Genomic DNA, 15,918 nt, shown 5'->3' on the forward strand with positions numbered 1-15,918 from the left:
GCACTGCAGAGGTTATGCAGCTGGACAGGTATTATCTGGGCTCTGGTTGCAACTTGCTGCTGGTGTTAAACTCACCTAAGGTGCAAAATTGGCATGGCCTGTATAAGTGAGAAGTGAGAAGCACCCCATTGCTCTGTGGTTATGTTCCTGATGCAAGGATCTGTTTGCTTACACACCTCAAACTCCCTTGGCATTGCCCAGGCTGCTGTGACTCTGGGCTGTAGCCATGAGAAGGATGCATTTTGTTCCTGAAAGTGGCCTCTGTGCTACTTCAGAGGTCACTTCACCTTCTTTTTTCCCCCCAAGTTTAAAACAGGACCAACAGCTGCCTCCATGATACACCACAGCTCTTCAGGAATAGACTTAGGTTCCTTAGGTGAAGTTTGAAAGGATTGACTCATCTTTTATGCATGAATAAGTGTGTCTGTAGATATAAATACACACATATGAGACTTCATGGTTGAAGTACCTTCTGTTGAGGCTTTGGCCTTGCCCTGTCACACATTACCATGCCTTAATGAGAAGGTGGCCATTCTTGATGGTTCTGGACAGTCTGCTTTGTGAGCAGGCTGACGTAAATCCCTATCTGACATCAGGCTCTGATATGCTCCTGGCAAGGCTGGTATGAGCCAAGCTGGTGATCTAATAACAGCAGCAATCACTCTGGAGATGCTTCGTGGATCTGTTTGGATTTTGCTTTAATAATGGGCACAGTAGCAGGTTTTGTGAAACCACTGTTTGCCTTTCTGCTGTGGAAATGGCAGGTCTGCAGGAGCGAGCTGAGGACCCAGGTGGCTGCTCCATCTCCCCTTCCCTCTCCTCTGAGCCTGCTCTGTCTGGATTTTGGCTGCTCCTGGCTGAATTCATAGTTATAGAACTGCATGGTGCTCCCCATGTAAGAAAAAAAACAACTTGCCAGCAGTGTTTGGAGTAAACTAAACTCTGACATCTGAAGAATAAGAGTATGTGCCTTGACAGAGCTGTTTCCTGGCTGCTTTTGTGCCCCTTCCTCCTGCTCTCTGACCTGCTCGGGAGCCTTCTGGGGTTCAGCCTGGCTGCCTTGCAGGTTGCCAGCCCTTCTCAGCAGAGAACGTGCGTCGCAGGCAGAACATCTTGTGCACAGTTTCCAGGGTTACCTGTGTAGTGCTGATAGCAGGCAGGAAATTAAAATGCTGGGTGATGATGAGACATTATCGACAGCAGCTGGTGGCCCTTGGGTGTGTGTGCGTGGCAGGGGGAGGCACAAAGGCAAGCAGAGCAGGCACAACAATTAGATTTGTGTCATTGCCACTGTGGGTGCTAAGCTTCACCATGGGTGAAGCTGGGCAGTCCCTCAGCACCCTGATTCCCCTTCTGGCCATGGTGTGTGAGGCCCTGGTTCCTGGAAATAACTCCCAGTAGTCAGTGTGGCTTCCAGCTGACTTGTTCACAGAATTCCTTGTTCTGGTTAGCTTCTGTACAGCTAGTTCTCTCTTGCTAGCCTCTCTAACCTGGCCCTTCTATACAGCTCTTCCCTCTTGTCCTTTGAAAGGCTTGGTCTTTTGACTTGAGACTGTTGTATCCTCCAAGCATGGTCCAGCTGCCTGGAGTCTATAGGGATCTGCTGTAACCTGTGTCAGGATTGCCTGAGCATGTGTTGCAGGACTGCTAAATCTGGAAGACCAACTGAGGATCTGTTCTGCTGAGCTTTGAGACTCATTCTTTTAGTTATTGAGCTGTCTCCTCTTCCTTCTATCTTTGTGGGTTTCTCCACCTCAATTCTCTGCTAGTTCTGGGATGCAGAATTAGGCTGGAGGATGGATGTGCATGCCTGCTTCCTTTCAGGACAGCAGATCTCTTTCCCCAACCTCTGGATACAAATCTCTCTCTGACTCTTGTTTGCCTGAAGAGCTGCTGCCTGGTGTGCTTCAGGATGAAAGGAAGTGTTTTATTTGCATGCAAAGCCTTCTTGAGGACACTGGTGTTGAGTTGTTTGAAGAAGCTGCTGTGGTGGCTTCGCTATTCTCAAACCTCAGGCTCAGCTTTGCCAGGGGCACATAGAAACACTAATCAAATCCCACTTGGAGATGTGTTCTCCTCAGCATTGGCTTTGTCAGCTGTGGTTTTTTGTTGCTCTCAAGATGACAATAATTCTGCAAAGAGTAGACTCATAGAATATGCTGAGCTGGAAGGGACCCATCAGGATAATTGAATCCAACTCCTGCCCCTCTGGCACCCCAAGACTCTCACTATGTGTCTGAGCATTATCCAAACACTTCTTGAAATCAGGCAGGCTTGTTCTAGCTGGGGCTCAAACTATTATTTAAATGAAGCACTAGAGGCTGACTTCTGGTGCAGCACACAGGTGGCCTGACCAGAACCATGGCAGCTGTGTGCTCATGTGCAAACCCAAGTGGTCTTGCCATGTTCCTCCTTACTCTCCTCCTGTATCTCAAACCTAAAATCCATAGTTCTGAGAGAGCTATGCCCTTGCTACAAGCTTTCTCAGATGCTGCCTGGGAGAACCTTCCATGCTTTGTGCACTTGTGTATTTTTTCTTAATGCCAATGTTTGGTTTCAGATGTTCTGAATGACGCCATCTTTGATGAAGATCATGATGAGATGGTAATTGTGAAGGACATAGACATGTTCTCATTGTGTGAGCATCACCTCGTTCCATTTGTTGGAAAGGTAACTCTTCCTCACAAAACAGATGTGGGAATACATGATAAAAGACCTAAAGTACATGTAAAAGAACCTTGTAGCTGGAACTACAAAGATTTTAAAGCTGTAAGTATTTACTGCTTGTGGCTATGATTCTAGAAGTTAATCTTCAGAGTACAAATAAGAAAGACCTCCTTAATGTGAGTTTGATTTGAATTTAAGCTCCTAAAATACAATGCTTAACCTTTCCTAGTCTAAGTAATCTAATGGTTTCTGACATTTCATATCAAAGCTGCTCTTCCTGAAGCAGCCACAAGCCTTGAGGGCAGACATCTTGATATTAAACTGGCTCCCCCTGCACGCTGGCTCTGTCATGGATTTAGCTTTTGGCTCTGAGCTCTATTTAGTGCTCCTTCATCTCAGGAACCCCCCTGTGGGTGGAGTAAACCTCTGATTAAGCAGCCTTGTCTTAAGCAAGCAAGGAGGGGGTGGTCAAAATTGACTTAGCAGGAGGGCTGCTTAGGTTGGGACTCCCATGGAAGGGGCTGCTGGTGGTTTAGAGACTCTTGGAATTGTGAGGCCAACAACTTAAAAAAGAAAACAGAAATTCTTGAGATAACCAGTGTAAATGTGATGAAGAGTTCAGAGTGGGTACTTCCTCCTGCACATCTCAGCCCTTGCACTCCCTCATCAGCACAGAAGGATGGAGCTTATTCTGCCCCATCTGCTTTACCAAAAAGTACTGGCATCCAGAGAGGAGCAAGTGCTTCTGTTTTCTGTAATAATCAGTACTAGACATGCCCCAAGTGAACTGTCTCCCAAAAATAAAATACCCAAACACTAATCAGCTGTTTATGTAGTTGAGTTAAGTCCATTTCATCTGCTTTCTTTTCTTACTGTTGGTATTCTATACAGGAAACCAATGTGACTTCTTTTTCTAGGCAAGCTGTGTTTCACCTGTTGTTCTTGGTTACACACTGTACATTCCCTTTTACTCCAGTGACAATATGCATTCTTTGTACATCTCCTGTTGAGCCTGTGTGGTTTGGAGATGTCTCCCCACAAACACTGAACTAGTCCTGCCCATGTAATGGTCTGCCAAATGGCTTGATGTGCCTCTAAATATTCTCAGAGTAACCATTCTCCTGTTGGGTACATCAAACAGGCTGCACATACTGACCAGTTGGGTTTGTATCTGCAGTTCTGAAATCAAGAAATTCACACCAATACTCTGGGGTACAGGATTCAATGCTTATTTCTAAGTGATGTCTCTTTATCTGAAATGTTTCATGTCTTTTCAGGTGTCAGTGGGTTGATTACCCAACAGAAGTGATAGGAATGAGCAAATTAGCCAGGTAATTAGGTGCACTGTGGTACCTCAACCTGCAGGTGCAACAGTACAGGATTCTGAGATGGGGCTGCTAGGCAAAGCACACAGACAGAATCCTCCACTGACACTTCCCTACTGTATCTTGGCTCATTTTTCAAGTCTCTGGTACAGTGGCACAAATGCTGCCTTATCTGTTATAACTGTAAACCCACTTGGATTCAGTACCATGTGTGTGGGTTTCTAAAAACAAGAAGCTAAGTGGCTTTCCCCCCACACCCTTGTATCTGAGCACTTTTCTTCTCCAGAACTTGTTCCAACCTAGTGCAATTCTGTGTTCAGGACAAATGTTCAGCAAATCCATATTCAAGCAGGATGGAAGCTGACCTAATCCTACAGTGATTTATGGTACTACCAATAGCAGGGAAAAAGAAATCAATAAGTGCAGCCTGGGTTTGGTGGCTAAGTAATTCTTGCCATCAGGACTTTTAACTGGAAGTAAAGAACAGCTCCTCTTGGGCTTCCTCCCTAAATCCATTTTAGGTCTTGAAAGAAAAGCTTATTTTAGATGAACAGTGCTGTGCTGAGTAATAGACTGCTTTTAGTACCCAAATGTAGAAGTAATCTGTAGCATTCCTGAGACTTGGAACATAAGCCTGGGCTCTAGAAGAGTTGTGATTTTTCTCCACCTCAGAAAACTTGATTTATTCTTCACCAGGACACTGACCTCACCAGGCATTTACAGTCTGTTTGCTCCAAATTTTTCAGGCTTGCATGGTGGCATGTTCCTCCCACAAGTTAAGACTTCTGGGCTGTTCCAGAGTTATTTCTGGGGCAAATGCACATTTCATTTCTCTCTGCATGAGTTTCATATGGATTTGGAAGGGTGGGTTTGATTCTCTTAATGGTTTGTTCTCCTCTGTCTAGGTACATATTGGTTACCTTCCTAACAAACAAGTACTTGGCCTCAGCAAGCTTGCTAGGTAAGTGTTACTGTAATGAAAGTGGTGCTAATTTGTAAAAAGGATTCCAAGCTGTGCTAATCTTTCTAATCTGGTCCCCCTCTAAAGCTCAGCCCACTGCGCCCTGGATTTGGATTTAGACCAACTCTCAGCATTTTGTTTATGGGGAGAGGACAGATCAGTCTTAGAGCTCTGTGTTGATTCCCATCAGTCAACCGTGGTTGGAGCTGTAACACTTCTGTACATTCACCCCAAGTGCTGATGTCTCTGGGGAGCACAGAGGCAAGAGCAGCAGAGAATTTGGTCTCAAAGGCAGGCCACAAAAGCCAGTGGGGATCTCCAGCTGTTTATGATTCATGTGCATATTGAGAAGAACAAAAATCCAAAACTTCCAAACTGTAAATGAACACGTTGTGTGGATAGAAACTGAATCTAAACCTCTCATCTCTTAGCTGACTCTTCAGAGAAATTTGGCATTTCTTTCTTTCACTCAAAACTTGCTGAGAGAGCCCTGAGGTAGTTCTTACAGATAAGGTTCAGCCTAAGAAACAAAGCAGTTATGATACACTGGAGAAATCCAGCTGTTATGTAAAATAGCTTTTTCCTCAGCAAGTGCCCTTGGATCTGTTGTTGCACCAAGCCTTGTTATCAAGTGACACTTTCCAGTTCTGGTGAGGGAAGAGATGGGAGATCCCTTCAAAAAGCAGATTATTTGGGACTGGAGTGGAAGGGTCTCCTTTGAGAAACAAATCTGAAAAATTGGCTGTAGTTCAGAAAGACCATGTAGGTTTTGCTTATGCTTTCCTGATGTATCTGTTAATCTTACCGTAGTTCCAATAATACTAATGAGAATTAGCCTTGTAAATCTGCACACCTGCTGTGTAGGATATGGCCCTGAAACGTTTTAAAGTCAGTCAGTTCTGTTCACTGCTGTGCAAACAGAGCACAGAATTTGGGTTGGGAGTGGAAGGGCCCTTGGAGGTGGCATCTCTTTTAATGTGACCTCATAACACAGGGAGGACATCTCCCTGTCCTCCAGCAGTGCTTGTAGGAGTGGGTTTGCTCTGAAAAGGCTGGAGCAGGCAGCTCAAGAGTTAAGTTTTTGGTACAGGTTTTCTGTGGCTGACATTGTGAGGAGGTTTTGAGCCGACAGCACTGCAGTTCCTGGGTGGGTGACTTTGCCTTCTGGAGTTGCTTAGGCTTGGGGACATCTGTGTGGCTACTCATGGCTTGGGTTTGTGTTGGCTGGGTCTTTCAAAGGGGTGAGGGATTAATTTTTTGAGTTGGGAGTTCTGAAGCTGAGCATCCTTGCTGAGGAGACTGTCTTCAGCTCTTGGCTTCCTTTCTGCAGGGCTTGAATGCAGGAGGAAGGATCACATATGAAATATGCCTCCGTTGATTTGTCCCTGGTTTCCCCTGAATTGCAGGTGGAGAAAGGAGCTCAGAACTATCTTCAGTGATATATTTTTTTAATGCAAGTGGCAACATGTTGCTAGGAGTGTATAATTGTCCCACTGATCATTCTCAGTATAGGGACCTGGATGGGTGTGCAAAGCTTCCTGTGCTGTGCTTGAAAGGTGAAATTTTGCCTCTGTTTTTTCAAGTTAGGGTAAAACTCCCACATACTGCAGTAATGAAAAGATTAGAATCTTGTATAACAAAATGTTCTCAGCCCTCACTTGCTTTTGGGGGCATGGAGAGAGATGGGTGGGCCAAGTAGTGTTGCCTTTTTGTGCCCTATATAATGCAGCCAGTGTTCACACAAAGAACTGTGAGGCTGTTGGTACTGTAGGCCTAATCTTTAGTAATAGGATTTGTCTAATGTGGGGAGTTTCTGTAGTTGTGGATGACCTGCATTCAGTAAACAAACATCTTTGGATTTTAAGCTTGGAAATCCCAATACAAATAACTGGTTTTATATAATTGTGCTTATAGGGCTTCTTGCATGCAATGCCAGTGTAAAAAATATCTGAGCATCAGCTTGTTTGCCATCCATATAGTTAATATAAAGATTATGTAGCTTTGTTTAGAATAGCTGTAACACAACCATTTCATTTCTGGAGGGGAGTTTCTGTGTGTAATTGTCTCTCCAAAACAACAGACAAATCTCATTGTCAGAAATGTTCCTTGTAACTGGTGCCTCAGGCTGACAGGCTGTGTCTGTTTTCTGTCTACTCTGACCAGATGGGTGTTCTATAGCAACTTCTTTACATGGCCACTTGATGTGTAATTAAGCATCTGAAGTTGGCATCAATAACCCATTGAGTGACAGAGCAGCTACCAGACTTTTCTTCAATGTGTGGGTTATAATGTTGTGGCAATAAATGATGGTAGTGCCACTTGCATCTCCCCTTGGGTGGCTTAACTTTGGAGTCATGTTTGAGAGGAGCACTAAGGTGATCCCTGCACTGAAATGTGAAGGATGGTCTGATATGAGTGGAGAGCATCTGGTTTAAATAAAAACAATTTAGTCTCATTGTTCTTAGTTAACTCTATGGTGAAATGCAAGAATGCAAAACATCTCTTGCTTAATTTCAGTAGCCTGCTGGGAATCCCAATATCTGAGTTGTCCTTAAAACAGCATTTGGTTTAGATTGAAGCAAGAAGAGGTAATCTGGCCTGAAGGATCCTGAGTTCAAGGATTAGCTCTTGGGGAGTCTTCAGGCTTGGATTCCCTTGCACCTCTGCAGGTGGGTGGTGGCACGAGTGATTCCAAAGTAACAGCCAACAGAAGAAGATGTGAGGAGGAGTAACAGGTGTCCTGAAACTGTCTCTGGGGGTAGCAAGTAGGGGGAACTTGCTACTGAACACAGGGATGTGCTGAGGGAAGCCCCTGAGCAGTGCCAGCCAGCATGGATTTCCAACAGGGACACATCTGCACAGTCATCTTGTGTGATAGTATCAGGTGAAGATCAGGCAATGGGCAGACAGGGATATCTGTAACGTTGTCCTTTCCTTTTCTCCTTCAGGATTGTGGAAATATACAGCAGAAGATTACAAGGTAAACACTGAACTTGTTTTTGTTGTGTGTACCCTTTTGGTAGCTGGCTCAGGGTCCTGGTGGTTGCAGGTGGGCTGTAGGTGTGCAACTTCAGTGTGAAGAAAAACACCAGGTTCTTCAATTTCTGTTGAGCTTCTCATCTGTCTTAGCCCCTGTGTTTCCAGTGAGGGGGAAAATCTGCCTATGAAAACAGAAATAGACAGTAACTGATTCAGAGGATAAATGTGTTGCAAGACACAGCTGCCTGGGCTGGCTGAGCTAGCTGGATGCTGCTGGAGATGAGCTCTCCTACAGGTCTTTGAGAGGTGCCTTCAAGAATTCTTGTCTGAAGAGGTGGAGTGAGAGCTGCCATGTCATGGCCTGCCTGCTGGGCCTGGGATGTGGAGGAAGCTGCAGGATCTAAGGCTTTGGGTTGGGCTCAGCCTGCTCTCATTGTCCTGCTGTTAAATCTGGCCTGTTCTTGGCAACAGAAGTCTTAGAGACCACTGAGAGTCAGACTGGTGAATAGAGGGTGTTAGAGCTTGCAGGAAGTAAAGCTTTGCAGGACAATACTCTTAACCTGCTCATTTTTTAATCTCCCTTTCCTTTCTCCACAAGAGAAACTGTGCAGGGAATGGCTAGTGCAGCAGTAAAGCCAGTGAACAAATATATAAAAACTGAAAGAATATAGAGGAGCAAGAAAAATCTTAACTGCGTAAGAGGAACCACAAGAGCTGGTACAACAAATCATGGTAATGCAGTCCCTGCAGAGGAGGAATGCACAGTGACTCCCAATATAAACTAGCAAATAAAAGGTCTGTGCCAGGATACCAGCTGCAAGATGGGATTTGGTATGAATAAAGTGGATTTAGGGAGAGCAGAGCTGGCGGGTGGTGGTGGGGGCATCAGGCACACATGGAAGGGAGGGTGCAGGGTTGCTACCCAGGCAGTGGTGGGGCACTGGTGTGGTGGTCAGAGCTAACTCTGATTCTCAACCCCCCCTGGTTCTCTCAGTCCAGGAGCGCCTGACCAAGCAGATTGCAATAGCCATCACGGAAGCCCTGCAGCCTGCTGGAGTTGGAGTGGTGGTTGAAGCCACGTGAGTTACTCTGAGCTGTTCTGGGGTCCTGTGTGACCCCTGCTGGGTGCTGCAGAGCTCTAGTGTGTTGCCTCTTTGGCTGCAGCAGCTGCACACCAATGCTTGTTTGTGAGCTGATCCTTGCCTGCCCAGCCCAATGGCTGGGTGGGTTGGAGCCATCAAAGTGGGGACCTGCCTTGTCCCCTGCAGGGATGTGGCAACTGGCAGTGTGGTCAGCTGCCCTGGTGGCACTGGATCTGAGCTCTGCCTCAGCACATCTGCTGCTTCCCCAGGTGGAGCAAAGCTTGGGACTAGCAACAGGTACATCCCTGGCATCAGAATGCACCTTGGGAAGGTGGGATTCTCTTAGGATTGGCATGTCCCTGGGATCAGAATGCACCTTGGATAGGTGGGATTCTCCTCGGACTGGCATGTCCCTAGGATCAGAATGCACCTTGGATAGGTGGGATTCTCCTTGGACTGGCATGTCCCTGGGATCAGAATGCACCTTGGATAGGTAGGATTCTCCTAAGATCTGAGGGGGGAGAGAAGGCAGAGCTCAGAGGCTGAGAATCTCTTTTCCACTGACAGGTGGCCATGCTGGATATGGAGGTTTTGTCACTTCCCAGAATGAAATGTGATGGTAGAAGAAATGTTTTGCTGTAGGATGACCTCTTTCCTTTCAGGATGCCTGATTTATTGCCTCCCCTCTCATTTCTTCTAGGCATATGTGCATGGTAATGCGTGGGGTACAGAAAATAACCAGTAAAACAGTAACCAGCACAATGTTGGGGGTGTTCCGGGAGGATCCAAAGACCCGTGAAGAATTCTTGACACTCATCAGGAGCTGAAACTGTGTTACTCTCTAAATGCACCTGGGAGGCTGTTCTGTCCAGTGTCCATGTCTGTTCTTCCTTGTTCCTGCATCTCACTTTGAAACTAAATCGTTGTGAATTGTTGTCACAGTCTTTGTGCAGTAAAAGACTTGATGGCAAAAGCAAAATGTAACCATGGGGTTGGCTCCTTCTGGATTTCCAGTGATACTGATGTCACAGAATGACAAGCTGTGAATTGGGGGTTAGGAATGGGTTTTGCCCCACTTGCACTGCAGGGTGTACTGCTGGTAGGAGAAAAATGGAGCTTGAGAGTGAAACAGGTATTTATGAAATGGTGATGTTTGTTAGAATAAATAAGGAGCAGCACAGGGAAGAGCTGAAAGGCTGTGGATCCTGGTAGGACCAACTTCTGCTGCAGGCACCTGTGCCTCTGCTGAAATGGATGGTCCTGAATGTTCTCTCACTGTATTTTATTACCAGTTCTGCAGTGACTGTTTCAGTATCTGCATATGTATGTTATACCTCTTTGAGATGTTACCTCTGGTGGTGTTTTACATTCTTGCTAACTCTCCTGTTTTTTGTGTGTTCTTTTGAGTAATTGAAAACACATTTTTCTTAGCCTCTTAACATGCAGGAAACCAACTTCTAAATCATTTGGGGAACAGTCTTATCTCAACGTAAAGGGTTTTGTGCACCTTTTTCCTCTGTGCCTCAGAATGTTTGACCACTTCAGCTTTCTTACTATTTAAAGCAAAATTTAACATGAGGGGGTGGGAGGAAAAAAAAAACCCTGAGTCTGTCTGCAGAGTGCTAAGATATCCAAAGAGGTTTTTAATGATATTTATATCTTGAACTTTCCTTCTTGGAATTTCTGTGGGTTAGAATGAGAAGGCTAAGTCTGGTCATCTGAAAATGAAGAGTTCTCTTCAGGTATTTCAATGCTTGCATCTCTCAAATGTTGGCCCAAAGGTGAGCACTGAAATCCTGAGCACAGCACATTGTACCTCTCCTGCCTGAGGGCAGGTCATTTCAGGACAAAGAAACCTGAAGCGACAGCAACTTATTTAATCAGAGCAACTGAAAAAAGCCAATTTCTAGGGCCATCAAAATGAATTAAACCACTTTTTTTTTTTCTGTGCATGTGGCAACCTCTGCATGTGGCAGGATTGGTACAAAGTTTTCAGTCAGCTGGACTTGGCTGAACTCTTTTGTTAGGATTCCAGTGGGTGTTTTGTAACTCTTAATTGGGAAAACATGAGGCACAAATCAAAACCACCCTTTTCAAACTAAGCATGGGAGGCAAAACTTGGAGCAATAAAATTTCAGCCAGGGTGTCAGATGCCCACACTGCAGGTTCCCATGGTTGTATCTGCTTTTCCCAATATGAATCCAAGATGTTCTGTACACTAAGCACAAAGGCAGCTCCTGTTCTGGCAAGGTCCATCTTACCAACATTCTGGGCTCTTGCTTCAACCAGTGTTATATGTATGTTATACCTCTTTGAGATGTTACCTCTGGTGGTGTTTTACATTCTTGCTAACTCTCCTGTTTTTTGTGTGTTCTTTTGAGTAATTGAAAACACATTTTTCTTAGCCTCTTAACATGCAGGAAACCAACTTCTAAATCATTTGGGGAACAGTCTTATCTCAACGTAAAGGGTTTTGTGCACCTTTTTCCTCTGTGCCTCAGAATGTTTGACCACTTCAGCTTTCTTACTATTTAAAGCAAAATTTAACATGAGGGGGTGGGAGGAAAAAAAAAACCCTGAGTCTGTCTGCAGAGTGCTAAGATATCCAAAGAGGTTTTTAATGATATTTATATCTTGAACTTTCCTTCTTGGAATTTCTGTGGGTTAGAATGAGAAGGCTAAGTCTGGTCATCTGAAAATGAAGAGTTCTCTTCAGGTATTTCAATGCTTGCATCTCTCAAATGTTGGCCCAAAGGTGAGCACTGAAATCCTGAGCACAGCACATTGTACCTCTCCTGCCTGAGGGCAGGTCATTTCAGGACAAAGAAACCTGAAGCGACAGCAACTTATTTAATCAGAGCAACTGAAAAAAGCCAATTTCTAGGGCCATCAAAATGAATTAAACCACTTTTTTTTTTTTCTGTGCATGTGGCAACCTCTGCATGTGGCAGGATTGGTACAAAGTTTTCAGTCAGCTGGACTTGGCTGAACTCTTTTGTTAGGATTCCAGTGGGTGTTTTGTAACTCTTAATTGGGAAAACATGAGGCACAAATCAAAACCACCCTTTTCAAACTAAGCATGGGAGGCAAAACTTGGAGCAATAAAATTTCAGCCAGGGTGTCAGATGCCCACACTGCAGGTTCCCATGGTTGTATCTGCTTTTCCCAATATGAATCCAAGATGTTCTGTACACTAAGCACAAAGGCAGCTCCTGTTCTGGCAAGGTCCATCTTACCAACATTCTGGGCTCTTGCTTCAACCAGTGTTGGAAATGAAATGAAAATCACATCTGGGCAAATTTCTGTTGGGCCTAAAGAACTTTCAAGAGCAGCAACCTTGTGTGTTTAATTACACTGATCTTACCTTGATGACCTTCACAGCATTACTGGAAAAAATCCTTTCTAATATCCTCTGTCCTGGATTCTGTAGAGTTAGGTGCTATCCAAGTGTTTGTCTGCTAGTGTAAATGAGCTGTGTGTTGCACATTTATAAAATACACCAACTCCATGGCATTTGTTGTTCTTAAATGATCAAGAGCAGGTATTGCCACTCTTGAGTTCTGTGTATGTTTCAGATACCCAGCTGAAAAGCCTTAAATCTTTCTTGCCTGAAGTTCAGAGTAAAACTCTTTCTCTTTTTAGCTCAACACCTGGAAGGAGAATCTGAGGACCAAAGGGGCACACACTAGTCCATCTCTTTCTCTTTGCTTGCTTCAGTTTGGAAATTGAGTCTCTGCAGAACACTGTCTTGTTCCCGAAATAATGAAAAGTTGCATTTTAACCACTTATCTCTATTCTGGATAAAGTTCATGTTGCACCATGGCTGTGTTTCATTTTGATGTGACCTGTAGTCCTTAAAACATGTCTCTCTCTCCTCGTGGCCTTGGATTTTGTTCACATTTTTGTTGTTGTAAGACCTAGTGTGGTTTTTGGACCATTGGTATTGTTCAAATACACAAGCTTTAACTACACCCAGATGTCTGTAGGGGTGTAGAATGTACAGCCTGTTGTACCACATGGAAACTCATTGTCTCTAAAGCATTAAAGCACAGTGTTATCCTTTGGAGTGGTGGTGTCCTGGGTGACTTGGAGGTGATGGCATCACACAAGGCAGTGGCATGAGCTCTATCTCCTGGGGTGTGGGTTGTTTCTGGACTAGCAGGTGCTTTCAAGCCTGTGATGAGATGTTGAGTTGCTCTTCTGGAGGAGTAGCTGCTGTTGTCTCCAGATCAGTCCCCAGTTATTGACTGAACAGGAAAAAAAGAAACAAATCCCATCAAGGCCAAGTTGGATGGAGTTTTGAGTAACCTGGTCTAGTGGGAGGAGTCCCTGCCCATGGCAGGGGGTTGGGACTGGATGGTCTTGGAGGTTCATTTTATGATTTGGTGTCACCAGAGGAGTTGACAGCAAATGCATGGGGGCAGGGGAGGTGGGAAGCAGTGGCTGGTTCCATGCATTGAGGCTCATGTGGGCTTAGAGGTCCTTAAGCCATTCTGGATGTCTTATCTCACTTTGCTGAGGAAATACCTGGTTCCTGGCCAAGTCTTCAAATACCTGAACAAATATGTCCTAACTGCAGATGTGACAAGAGACCCTGAAGGTGAAGTCTTGGTTGGGTCACCCTGCTGTGCATAGCACTGAGCTCAGCCCATGCCAGCAGAAGCTGAACTGCTCCAGCTGGGTGGGAAGGCTGTCCTACAGACACTTCTGTCCTCCTGAGGTGCAAGTACTGCTGGAATTCAGGGGAGGAGAATAGTCCTACAGCTCCCAGACTCCTGAGGCCCATTGTATCCAAAGCTTTGCCAAGGGGCAGTGTGTAAGGATGGGAGAGCTGCCAGGGCTGTGTGTGGCTGTGCTTGCACACCCATGAGGAGCACTCAGCTGCCCTGCCCCTTCTCAGGGTCAGGAGTCACCAGGAGGAGAGCAGGCTGTGCCTGGATGCTCCAGAGAAGTCCCTTTGTAGCCCTTTCCCACGTAGCTTTTGCTCTTCTGTGTTGCCAGGTGGTTCCAAGGGGCAGGTGGTGTCTGTGCTGTGCTTGGAGCTGTGACTGCACCAGCAGGTGAACATGTCCTGCAAGCTGCCAACCTCTGGCAGGAGCCCTTCTTGGGCTGTGCTGGCCCAGGCTTTGCTCCAGCCTGGCTGAGAAAAGGGCAGGAAAAAGAAGATGTTAGATACCTATAGAAAAATGAGCAAATGCTTCTTTAATCTCACAGGATGAACCAGGCCAGGGTGGGGAAAAAGCAGGGAAGTTTTGGGGCTGAAGGCAGGGCTGGAGACTCTGCTGGTGCAGTGTGGCTGTGGGCAAATGCTGTGGCAGTTGGGGATGGAGGAGGAGGAATAAATGGAAGCTCCTCCAGCCCTTCATGGTTTGGGTTTGTTTTTTTTAATCCACATGGTCTGTCCTGTGTGGAAATAACCCTCCTGGGAAGCCCCAGGAGGAGCATTGTCAAGAATTGTCTTTGTTGTGAAGCTGAGTTACTTCTGTGCTTCCCAGGGCTGTATATTAAAGGTTGTGGTGGGAAAAACAGGCATTTCTCCAAGAAATGTTCTGTTCCCTGCCTCTTGGTTATTTCTTTAGCTGTGGGATTGGGAAGGAGCCTTCCTGGTTTTGTGATCCTGGGAAAATCTGTTTTTTGTTGAGGTGAAAAAATATTCAGCTTGGAAGTGTTTACAGCTCAAAAAACCAGGGGCTGCAACTGTCAGATCTGTAAAAGAACCCAACTCTGTTATTAAGGTGACATCCCCCCATCCTGGACCTACCACACCTCCCAAGATCCCACCTGCTTTAGCACATCCTCTGTCCATCTCCTGATACCCTCCAGTGCTGCATGTTGCTCCTCAGTGTTTTATCTTGGGAGTCCCCCATTACAGCAGCTCCTTCATGTTTTTTTCTGTCACCATGGTTTTCTTTCTGGTGTCTCCCATCATCTGCACACCTGGCTGGTCAGCAAGTCCCCATGCCATGCCCAACCAGGTCCTTGGCACAGGCTCTTTGATCCTTACCCCCCTTGCGTTCCAGCTCTAGGTGCAGGTTTGTGCTTTGGTTCAGGCAGCTTTTCCCATCCTGGAGCCCCAGGAGGTGATGAGTCCTGCTTCCCTCATGAGGTGAAGAAGCTGCAGTGCCAGTTTCCTGCAGAGACCTGGCTGGTGGGGCCCTTCCTCTGCCAGCATGTCCCAGTTACCCCTGGGAGCTTGATGGAAGTGAGGATGTTTCTTCTGGATCTCACAGCAGGTATCTCCTGCCCACTTGCATTGCTTGTGACTGGACCTCGTGCCCTCTTTGTGCTCCCAAGGCCACTGTAGATGTCTGTGTTCTCTACTACAAAGCACAAGTCCCAAAAGCTTCTACCTCAGAGCACCTTCTTACTTGCAAGACCCTGCTGCTGGCCATCAAGATCAGTCAGGTAGGTGGTGAATAATTTAATGCTGCTGCCCAAAGACACCAGACCTGCCAACCCAACCCCACCTGCCCCCAGGGGAGCTTGTGGAAACCTGGCCAGCCTTGTGGTTAGGCCTTTGAGAGGGAGGTGAGAGGAACCTGGGAGCTGGGTGGGGAACCCCATGGGCAGCCTGCAGCTCCAGGTGTCCAACAGGGAAGAGCTGCCAGCTCGGGTGGGCTTGGGGTGTCCATTGGTGCCAGATGGGTTCCTGAGTGAGTGGCTGTTGTCCACATCTCACCCAGGCTGAGCACCCTTCACCACTTGTGAGGGGGCATCAGAAGAGCTCTGCCTCTCCTTGGGCATTTTACCCAGGGGATCCCAAAATAAACTGTTTCTAGCCAAAAATCTGCCTTAGGAGTGATTGAGTGGCTGCCAGTCAAGGGCTCTGGTCACCCAGGAGGGTTTTTGCAGTCATCACAACCAGCTCCTAGTTGTTTAATGAGCTGAAATTGCTCATGAGGTG

The 15,918-nt window shown here is 46.1% G+C and overlaps 1 protein-coding gene across 1 annotated transcript; it reads left to right on the top strand.

Moving 5' to 3' along the window:
* Positions 1 to 2,556: 2,556 nt before the first annotated feature.
* GCH1 (GTP cyclohydrolase 1) lies at positions 2,557 to 9,841 on the top strand (the record flags this gene model as incomplete). Its single annotated transcript, XM_009996476.1, has 5 exons — positions 2,557 to 2,670; positions 4,898 to 4,953; positions 7,902 to 7,933; positions 8,927 to 9,011; positions 9,715 to 9,841. Coding segments are annotated over 5 exons (414 nt in total), but the record flags the coding sequence as incomplete, so codon positions are not given.
* Between the last annotated feature and the right edge of the window lie 6,077 nt (positions 9,842 to 15,918).

Source organism: Chaetura pelagica, unplaced genomic scaffold (genome assembly GCF_000747805.2).
Source record: "Chaetura pelagica isolate M959 unplaced genomic scaffold, ChaPel_1.0 scaffold274, whole genome shotgun sequence".
NCBI classification, from domain to species: Eukaryota; Metazoa; Chordata; class Aves; order Apodiformes; family Apodidae; genus Chaetura; species Chaetura pelagica.